The sequence below is a fragment of the Lepidochelys kempii genome, chromosome 1 (assembly GCF_965140265.1).
Source record: "Lepidochelys kempii isolate rLepKem1 chromosome 1, rLepKem1.hap2, whole genome shotgun sequence".
NCBI classification, from domain to species: Eukaryota; Metazoa; Chordata; order Testudines; family Cheloniidae; genus Lepidochelys; species Lepidochelys kempii.
The window spans coordinates 42,380,419-42,391,216 of NC_133256.1; the positions used below are offsets into that span (position 1 = coordinate 42,380,419).

The window sequence follows — 10,798 nt, forward strand, 5'->3', positions numbered from 1 at the left end:
GATCAGTCTTTGAGATAGAACCAACAACTCTCATAATTCAAATCCACACAAATTTCTTCTCTTTCAGCTGTACAATTTTAATGCAGCTTAGTTACTATGGATGGCCATAGAATCTGTCCTACAGGCACTGCAATTCTACCAAATAACTAACAGCCCTTTGCAAATGTTTACTATGATTCATAATACCCTAATGAGGTGGGTTAGGGATCATTTCTTCACCCATCACTGCAGTGCAACGACTTCTATAGGGGAGCATTGCTATTTTACAGAACACAGTAATACTACTAAACTGTAGGGCAGCACATAAGGAAGAACACTGTAGACAACTGAAACCTCAGAAGTAATGTGGGTAGATGGGATGTAATTACCTGAGTTGGAATTTGACTAGAACACTAACACCCATTTGGGAGCATGTGTGAGAACTGCTGAAAGTGGGTGGAGAACTCAAGGATAGAGGGGTTGAAAATGGAGCATATGAAGCTAGTATAGTACTTCCTTGGTAGTTAAAGAAAGATGATAACTTAGCTTCAAAAGTACTAAGAAAAGCAGAGTTGAAAAATCTCAGAGATGTATAGAATTTTGCAATCAACTTTATTGCAGTCAGGTAGAATTCTGAAAGAATGGCAATTATCACAGTTGCTTTCTTTCCTTCTAGTAAAGGAAATATTTTTTACTTTAATGTAATCTCATAATCAAAATGCAGACTGGTAATATCCATGCCAATTTTCTAAAAAATGAAAGAATTAACTTAATGGAACATTGTGTTTTCTGATATATTGCCCACTATGTGATCCTACTGGCTGATCTCTTGACTACAGCTGACTCTTGTTTAAACCTGTAATGGTTTTGTCTGTCACTCACACAAAGCCACTAACAACTTTCTTTAATTTCACAGCTGAAAGATAAAATAAATATACGATTATATTATTTGCATCCATTTCATTTTGTTAAAAATGTTATTTGAGCGCTCTCCACTAAAACTCCAGTCACGGAAGCTGATGTGCAGGGATAGACATTTTACCACATGCTGAGCATCTGGGAGCAGAGGGCCTAACTACAAGTCTTCATTACAATTCCTTTTTTCCAGGGATTACATATTACTTTTTGTCATGTATTAATTTTAAAACCAAAAGGACAGATAACATACAGAAAACTTAGACAAGTGTACTGGGGGGGGGGGGCCTGTGGTAATATAAAGAAAAAGGAAAAAAATATCATAATACAGTCATACCCAGATAAAGATATAGATTCTTTGCCATGAAGATTTCCTTCCACCTGAAACTTGTTTTACAGTCTCACCAGAGGAACAAGTGTCTTTACAAGTGAGTGTTAAGTTATGAAGTGTAGAAACCACTGAATATGAGGGAAATTACTAATGTCAGATGCTGTTTTGTATGATGGAGAAAAATCAGTCTTTTATTAAATTAAATATTGCTGTAGTAACTCTTTATGAACAGATAGAGCCTCTCATCTACAAAGTACATTTCTTTAAAGCTTGTCTACGTACACTGCATCTCAAGTTGTCATCTGCTCAGTTTGTGTACAGGATAGGTGGTTTTGGATGGAAGACTTGAAGGAAAAAATACTAAAACAAAAAGATGCTTAGAAAATATTATAAGTGGCTTGATAGATGGCACGTCTCCTGTATCAGCACTGGATCAATGTCCCTGCATAGCATTATAGGGTATTGTACTGGTGTGCATCTTTCAAAGAAAACATAAAACTGGCACCCTGACTACTTTTGTTCATTAGAAATTCCATGGCACTTTTTGCAAGACTGGGAGTGTCAGTACCAGTTTCCTAGCCAAATTCCAATGTAAAGTTCATTCTGCCTACTTAAATTCCACTGCAGTTTTAACCTGTTAATGGTTGTATTTTATGCAGTGTTGTATACTTGCCAACAGTTGTCCTGTTGCACCACAGAGGTGGCTTCTTTTAAGAAGTAAAGTTTGCAAAGCATTTTGAAAGGGGATCATTCTCCTCACACACTTAGCAGTGGCCTGGTGGAGATATTACTGGTAATTGCGGAAAATAACATGCAGGTTGAGATGTTAGGGTATTAGTGCTCATTCAGATTATACCAGATTTGTAATAAAAATAACAATTAAGGAAATAAAACAAAAAAACGTTAAAAATACTTCAGTAAACAACAAGCCCTGGTTTTCTGTGACTCCTGACTAAGGCAGGTTAAGTATGAGAGGACAGAGCAGTGAGGATGGCTCTGCAGTAGGTAAACACAAAGGCTGGGTAAGTACAGTGTCACTCTTTGAGTTTCATACTGTCAGTTTTCCTCTTGTCAGACTTTGAAATTCACTTTAACTTTTTTTGGTGGCTTAACGTAAATGCCATTTGCTTTACTAGCAGAGTCTCTTTTAACTGAATGAGCTGGTGTCTTCCTAAGCCAGAAGCCGTTAACTTCTTTTTCAGCGAGCCTGGGAAGCAGCCTCTCATCCTCTCATGGATTTTGCTGTCTCGTTTTTTAACCTTATTTTCGCTTGCTATTGGGTGGCCTGACACTTGAGCTGCTCTTTGATTTAGCAGACCCTGCCTTGCAAATTCAGCTCGGTTCCCCCAGCCGCTCGCTTTCCCCCATCAGACTGAGCATCTCTGGCTAGTGGAGTTGAACTAGGACAATAAAACGCTGCTTCTCCCCGCTCCTGTCCCCTTGCAGGAGGCTACGGCGAGGGGGGGTGGCTGGGATAAGACGCATGCGCGCCTAGAGGGTGTTGGGTGCCTATAATAACACTGAGAAAGCAAGTGCGAGCCGCTCGAGCCCCAGTGGCTGCTTGTCTGGCCAGCAGAGAGCGACACAGGCCGGGCGCCAGCGGCCGCCGCCGGTGCTTCTGCCGCGCAGGCTGAGGAGCGAGGCCGAGTAGCCAGCGGCACAGCCAGGAGCCGGGCGGGCGGCGCCGCGGGAGACACACGCCGGGCGGCAGCTCCGCGCCCCCTACCAGCCCCTCTCCCCCAGCCGGCAGCCAAGAGGGCGCCGCGCTGCCCCGGGGGGTGTCGCCCCGCAGCGGAGGGATGTAGCTCGGCGCTGCCAGGCTGGCGGCTTCGGCGGGCGCGCCGAGGTGAAGGAGGAGTCGGGACTGGGGCTTTCCCCGCGGAGCAGCGCAGAGGGACTGAGCGGCGGCACCTCCAGCCCGGCCGTGCCCACTTGGGATGCGGCTTCCAACCATGAAAGGAAAGTTTGAGCGGGATGTCCGGGCCGAGGGAGCGGAGTAACAGCAGCCGCCCGTGCCGAGTGGCTGCCCCTGCGGGGCCCGGCTCGGCTGCCAGGGGAGCCCGGGGCAGCCTCCCGCGCCCCCGCGGGCTCGGCCCTGCGACCCGGACGGGAGGTCGAGCTCTGCCGGCGCTGGGACAGTCCCGCCTCTGATGCTCCTGGAGTTTCCTGCCGCATCGCTGCCCCCGCCGGCGTGTGGATCTGCCGGGCGGGCACGGCGCCCCGGGCCGGCTGCCCCTGGCGGGCCGCGGCCAGCCCCCCACTGCTCCCCCGCCGAGCTGGTAGCGATGGGGTGGGAAGTCCTGGCTCTGTGAAGCGCTTCGCCAGACCCGCCGCCCCGTCTGCTCGCTGGGTGCGGGGAGAGGGGCAGGCGCCAGCCGCAGAGACCGCAATCCAGCCGCCGCCTCCTGGGGGCTGGCCGTGGCTTTCCTTTGGGCTGACCAACGCCGGAGCACGGAGCGCCGGGCACTTCGGGAAGAGCCTCCGACTCCCCCTTCCTGGCGGGGGGCTGGCGGCAGAAGAGCCCCGTGGTCTCCCCGCTTCTGGGTGTTAGGCTGCCCTGCGATCAGATGCTTCACCCCTCTCCACTCAGAGCCGTGTTAGTAGGAGACCCCCCGCCCCCGGCATAGCGGGGTACTGTGGCCCCCCCGGCATAGCGGGGTGCTGTGTCCACAACCAGCCCTGCCCCCCCCCGCAACAGGGACAACGGGGTGCTTTGTCCCCCCGCCCCTTTGCATAGGGGGGTGCTAGCAGAGGAGCCCCGTCGGTGCTGAGGACCCTCCCCCCCCCCTTTTTTTTTTTTTTCTGCCGGGCGCGCTGCTGCCCCGGCCGCCGCCGCTGAGCGGTGCCATGTGGAGCGGGCGCTGCTGGCTGCTGCTGGCGGCGCTGGGCTGGCTGCTGCCGGCGGAGGCCGGGGCCAGCGGCGAGTACTGCCACGGCTGGCTGGACGCGCAGGGCGCCTGGCGGGACGGGTTCCAGTGCCCGGAGCGCTTCGACGGCGGGGACGCCACCATCTGCTGCGGCAGCTGCGCCTTGCGCTACTGCTGCTCCAGCGCCGAGGCCAGGCTGGACCAGGGCGTGTGCGACAACGACCGGCAGCAGGGGGCAGACGAGCAGGGCCGGCCGGACAAAGACGGCCCGGATGGCGCAGCAGGTAGGCGGCTTCCTTTCCCCCGCCCCCAGCCCGGCCTATCCCAGCGCAGCCCCCTCCCGGACCCTGGCGGCTCTGCGGCGTGGGCAGCCCGGCGCGCCGAGGCGCGGGGCAGTCAGGCGAGCAGGCAGTTCAGGCCGTCAAGGGAGGATGCTTATGGGGCGGCCAGGCTCGGCAAAAGGAGGCGCTGGCACTGCCAATCCAGAGTGGCCCCAGCCAGTCTGGCTGCCAGGTGTCATGGTGAGCCCAGGCTCTGCCTTGCCAGGTACCTGAACATAGGTCTGAGAGCACCCGCGGGCGAAAGGGCTAAGAAATGCCCATCTAGGGCACCGAGTGCCTGCCACGGCCCTGCAGGGTTAATGGCGTCAGCCTATTTGCTAGTGACCTGGGCCCAAGCCCTGAGGGTAGAGACTTCTTGGGAGCAGGGGCTCACTGGCAAACATTCCTACATCTCTAGCACATCTTTTAACGAGGGAAGCTGCAACCCCTCATTTTCAGCCCTGCCCATGGCAGCTGAGCCTTTAACTGCTACCTGGGATGTTGTTAATAGACCTGTAAGGAGTTTTGCCATGCACTTCAGAGGGACCATGATTTGGCTGGTCATCCTGAATCCACATGTAGTTATGGGTGATTCCCCTTAGTTTTACAGCACATATTTTTTATTACTAATACTTCTGGCAGTAGGATCAGTTGAAAAGTGAGACAAAGGAAGAGAATATGTTTCTGCCTTAAATGTAAATCAAACACTTCTTTTTTTTATAATAACAACAGAAGGACCTACACACAAATATCCTCAGTTTGTTGTCAGGGTCATGATAAAAGTAGAACAGAAATACAAATATCAAATCTTTGGACTCCAAATAAGAAACTTGTCAATTAGTCGATCATTTTCAGCTATTAAAATCAGAAACATGGAAAAAGCAAAGTTACTGTCAAGGAGTTTGGATACTTTACAAATGACAAAATCTTTGATTGTTTTTTAAGTTCTGCATTTATTTAAATGACACCACTACTTGTCTTCAGAATGTCTTGAACAAGTTGTGTCAGACCTATATAGCAGCAGTATACTTTGCACTTCCAATTAAAAAAGAAAGGGGAAAAAAAACATTGGAAGGGAACAACTGTTTCAGGAAAAATAACTTCTGTTACCCAAAAACAACAAGGAGTCCATTGGCACCTTAAAGACTATCAGATTTATTTGAGCATAAACTTGCGTGGGTAAAAACTCACTTCTTCTATTACACAGGATTTCAAAATGACTTCTAACCAACCACCATAGTCTAATTGTATATATTCTTCAAGCCTAGATACCACCTTTTAAGACTGTATTTATGACTAAATGTCAAGGACGAACTAATCTTTTTACTGCTGTTTGGGAAAAGCCTCAGTGGCTCTCTGTCACATTTGCTGGCCATACACAAATACTGAACACACTAGAACTAGCCTGAAGTGGTGTTATAATTAGGACAGACTTGGAAAACGTGTATGTTGCAGACTGTAGCAAGTGCAGGCACCTGCTAAAGAGCTACAGGATTTGGCCAGTGCAGAAATAAACAATTATACTAGAAACTGTTTGTTAAAAGGTGTTAAAATTACAAAAAATGGGAGGTTAAACAGCCTTTAGTTTAATAATTATTCCTGTGTAAGTGACTGTGTTAGCCATTCCAGTTTCAGTGAAGATATGACTCCCATTTACACGTTAAAAACAAGGCATTTTTTCTAAAAATCATGTATTAGATTTATTTGCTGCTCACCATGATCTGATAGCTGTCACTAGTCTTTGTGAATACACTTGTTAACCTTCAAGAAGTGCAGCCTTGTCCTCTTGACCTTGTGTCCTGCACATCTCATTAGTAATAGTTCCAGTAGATGTGGTCAGGTAATGCCATCTCAAGCGTTAGTAATACTTAAGTCTTGGGGCTGACAGTCTTAAATGAAAAGGACGAGTCCCAGACATGTTGGCTGGGCTTTGCAAAAGTGTAAGAGAGATGTGGTCCCCCTTTTTGGTAGTATTTTGAGCATCTCATAGTCTTTAAGACAACTTGTGAGGAAGGGGAGTAGCAAAGTGGGGCACAGAGAGACTGATGAATTTCCTAAGATCACACAGGAAGTCAGTGGTAGAACAAGGAATTGAACCAGGTCTTGGAAGTCCCAGCCTACCACCGTAACCTCTGGGCCATCCTTTCAGTGTGGGCAGAGCTCCAATTGAAGTTCTTTGAAAATCCCAACCATTAGTTTTTGCAGCATCTGTATTTTCTTTAGTACTCTTTTATTAAAAGTAGCAAGTGGAATGTTTAGTTTCCAGAATCATTTCTCCCTGGAGGACTTGAGTATATTAATGCTGCGTGACTGAAAGAAATAAGCAGTGGATTCTCCTGTTTTCCTTGTATAACTTTGTTTTTTAGGTTTGGCGTTTGTAGCAACTCCTAATAACAGTGGTTTTGTTTCTTTTTGTAGTGCCCATTTATGTGCCATTCCTTATAGTTGGATCTGTTTTTGTTGCCTTTATCATCTTGGGGTCTCTAGTAGCAGCTTGTTGCTGCAGATGCCTGCGACCCAAGCAAGAGCCACAGCAGAGCCGAGCACCTGGAGGTAATCGGCTGATGGAGACTATTCCCATGATTCCAAGTGCCAGTACCTCCCGTGGTTCATCCTCTCGTCAATCAAGTACTGCTGCCAGCTCCAGTTCCAGTGCCAATTCAGGTGCCAGAGCCCCCCCTACTAGGTCACAGACCAACTGCTGTTTGCCAGAAGGGACCATGAATAATGTCTATGTCAACATGCCTACTAATTTCTCAGTACTGAACTGCCAGCAGGCTACCCAGATTGTGCCACACCAAGGGCAGTATCTGCACCCACAGTATGTAGGTTATGCTGTCCAACATGACTCTATGCCTATGACCCCGGTGCCACCTTTCCTGGATGGTCTGCAAAGTGGATACAGGCAGATTCAGTCTCCCTATCCCCATGCAAATAGTGAACAGAAGATGTACCCAGCAGTGACTGTGTAACTTAAAAAAAAATCACATATTTTAGCACCTAAGCTGAGCAGAGGAGAAATACTTTTGGAATAAAGCTTGTAGAACTTCATTTGTAAATAATTTTGAAAGACTCATGCATGTCAGACAGTGTTCTTAAACCATTTCTTTACATTGGATTCAGTTGCCAAAAACTGTGTAACGATATCTTTGAATTAGCATTTCCAGATATGCTTCCATTCCAGTTCATGGTTAATAGTAGCAATGGATTATGCTGAAGATGCATATGCATTTCAGATAACTGTGTGTGAGAGATGAATGCCTGAGCCATTAAGTGCCCTTCAGGTATGGCACAGTCAAAGCATTTGGCTACTTCATAAAAAGAGTTTTGTTACACTGTACAAGATCACAGTATTTAAGAAACCGCTCATCTCCTCCTCTCTCCCAACTCCTTTACAACATTGCATATTGCTTTACAGACAATCACATAGTCAATGGAAGACTAAACCGTGCAATCATTGTAAGTTAGGAACCTGCTACCAAGTCCTATGATTTCTTACCCACCTTAGGTTCAAGGTGGAATGAGGTGTTATTCTTAGTTTTTCACAAGATTATTTTCTTTGTCCCTTATATTTATGTAGGAAATAGAAGTGTGTAAAACATTCAGCTCAAACTTCCAGTGCACTTGGAATCATTCTCGATTTGAGTTTGACTCATGTTCAGGAACCAATAGGGGTTTGCACAATCTTTGTTTATCTCAATGAACTTTAATAAAAAACAGATATGAAGTTCTTGCTTTGATCAAAATCTTTGATACTACTATTGTCCTGTGCATTTCAAGTTTGAACTGTGCTTGCAGAGAAAGGTCATGTAGTATCTTCAAATATGGCTACTAATCCCACTTCCTGTGAAACATAAACCTGTGTGAATGTGCACAAACATGTCAAACCAAGATCTTGCCCATGGGTTTATAATGCAGTTCAACCATGGGAAATGGGATTCATTCTAACCCAAACCTTTCTAAACTCCAGGGCCTGCTGACCAGTTCTGCTGTTAAAATAGTGCCAATCCAAATTGAATTTGGAAGGATTTGCACAGCTAGACTAGGAGTCAGTTTCTGGAAATACTATTTTTTGTTATTTGTGTTGAAAATAAACAAAAGAACAACCAAAACACTCAAGTCCTAATAGCTTTTCATTTTGTATAATTGCTTTATAAATGAAATATTTCTGCACAATGTAGAAATCTTTAAGCCTTCAAGCAGATGGCATGTTGCAGAGGGTGACTTTGCACTAAAACTTTTGATTCCATTTGTGATAAAATAGATAATCTCCTGAGTTTAAAGAAGCAACCAATATACAGTAAAAGCTGTGTTATCCAGCCCTGTACCAACCAGAAAGCTCTATAAAGTGGCATTTCTAATCTTCATAGAAAGTCCGGTTTATAGTCTGGTTGGCGTAGGCCTGACAGGCTCCTTACCTGGCTCCATGTGGCTCCCCAGAAGCGGCGACCTGTCCCTGCTGCTCTTAGGCGGAGGCGTGTCTAGAGAACTCTGCATGCTGCCTCTGTCCGTGCCCCCCCCCAGCTCCCATTGGCCGCGGTTTCTGGCCAATGGGAGCTGCAGAGCCAGTGCTTGGGGCAATGTGCAGAGCCACCTAGCTGTGCCTCCATCTTGGAGCAGCAGGGACAGGTTGCCGCTGGCAGGGAGGTGCCCGAGGTGAGCACCCCCTGAATCCAGCACCCCACACCCTCATGTGTCCCAACCTGCCCCAAGCCCCTTCCCACACCCAAACTCCATCCCAGAGCCCACACTCCCTCCGTGCCCCAACCCCCAGCCCTGCACCCAAACTCTTTCTCTCTAGTTAAACCAAATTTTTCACTTACCGGCACCCCCCCACACCCCCAGCATGCCAGATGAAAAAGCTTTTACTGTACAAGGAATAATCTGTGTTAATTGTAACGTGCATTTCATACTACTTTAAAACAAAACCAGCAATGTCTTTAAGGCTGCTTTCATCATTTTTAAATTAATCTGTGCATTTCAATCAATTTGTTCTTTATGTTTGGAATGACAGTATAGTCTTGAGGGCATACTGAAAACATTAAATTGCTTTAACCAGGCTAGAACTGATAAAATGTTTTCTTATTGTCTGATACCGATTCTTTATGTTGCAATGAGTCAGATACTAACAATTTTGTTACATGGACTGTATGTCACGTCTAATGGTTTATTTGTAAACATGCAACACAAAAAGGCAAAAGGAAGAGATGTTCTTTACCACTGAAATAAGAAAAAGAGTAGGTATTTTACATCAGGTCTGCTGCTGTTGGCTGATACCATAACAATAGTACAGCACGTATAACTTTTAAGAAAGAGGCATCCTTTGAGCCACTTTATTTCTTTTGACTAGAAAAGATTGGGGCTGATCTTGAGAAGAGCTGGGTACCTCCTACAAAGCATTGAAACCCAAATTTTTAAAGGTATTTAGACATTGCTCTGCTCAGCATTTTAAGTCTTAAGGATATTAGGCAACTAGTGGGATTTTCAAAAGCACCTAACCACCCAACTCCTACGGTAAGTAGGCACCTAAATACCTTTGAGGAACTAGGCCTTTCAGTGCTGTGCAGAGCAATGTCTAAATACTTTTAGATCTAGGCTAAATGCCCTCAACTGTTGTTGGCTTCAAAAGGAATTAAAGGTGCTCAGCATCTCACAGGATCAGGTCCATTGTTTCTTTTCCAGAAGAGAGTTTCCCACAGCCTGATGTTAGCTTTTTCAACTGTGAATAAAGTTAGCTATTTCTCTCTCTCCCAGAATGCACTGCATTCATTGCACATGCCCTGTTAAGGACACCTGCTCTGATTTATGAAATTCAGGTGAATCTCTTTGTACATTGTTTACTTGTTTAAAAATTTTAAGTTAAATTTAAGTATGTAGAAATTAATTTACAACTGTTGGAAAAAAAACAAACCCTGAGTTGTAATAAAAGGAAGTTTGTGAGATGTGGTGTTTTATATCTTGTGTATAATAATGTAAAATCAATGTTAACATTTGGTAAAGTTTTTAAATCTCTTACAGGGCACTTGACATAAAGTGTTCCTTACAAATGAAGAAAAAAACCCTTTGCTTCTTAATAAATATTTTATGGTGTGATTTTTTTTATTGCTGTCAAACTAATAACATATTCTTCAGTTGTCTTAGTTTTCTTTACTAAGCACAGCTCTCTAGCTCTCTAATGAATAGCCAAATGTTGCATATTTTAGCAAACAGTAAAGTTTGATCCTTTAAATTTGATTTAAAAGAATAAAAAATGATATTGGAAAATGCCATTCTTCCTCATGCTCACACCTTAAAGAAACTCAAAGTGTAATTGAATTAGTGTGGCAGAATCTGGTCCATAATACATGCATTTTGTTACAGAGCAGCTTTAAATCTGAGAGAACCAC

General features: G+C 45.6%; 1 protein-coding gene across 2 annotated transcripts; it reads left to right on the forward strand.

Moving 5' to 3' along the window:
- The first annotated feature begins 2,807 nt into the window (after window positions 1-2,807).
- On the forward strand, window positions 2,808-10,458 carry SHISA2 (shisa family member 2). 2 transcript variants are annotated; one of them, XM_073340261.1, is made up of 2 exons: window positions 2,808-4,376; window positions 6,831-10,458. In XM_073340261.1, the coding sequence occupies exons 1-2, from the start codon at window positions 4,073-4,075 to the stop codon at window positions 7,382-7,384; spliced, it is 858 nt and encodes a 285-aa protein (XP_073196362.1). In that variant the 5' UTR covers window positions 2,808-4,072; the 3' UTR covers window positions 7,385-10,458. The 2 variants fall into 2 exon arrangements, with proteins under 2 accessions (XP_073196362.1, XP_073196372.1); XM_073340271.1 differs by having other exon boundaries at window positions 6,900-10,458.
- The last annotated feature ends 340 nt before the right edge of the window (window positions 10,459-10,798 follow it).

Bases quoted from the DNA above. Each gene is read 5' to 3' on its own strand.
- SHISA2 (XM_073340261.1), top strand. From the start codon at position 4,073: ATGTGGAGCGGGCGCTGCTGGCTGCTGCTGGCGGCGCTGGGCTGGCTG. The intron at 4,377-6,830 runs GTAGGCGGCTTC...TTCTTTTTGTAG, and splicing joins CGGCCCGGATGGCGCAGCAG to TGCCCATTTATGTGCCATTC.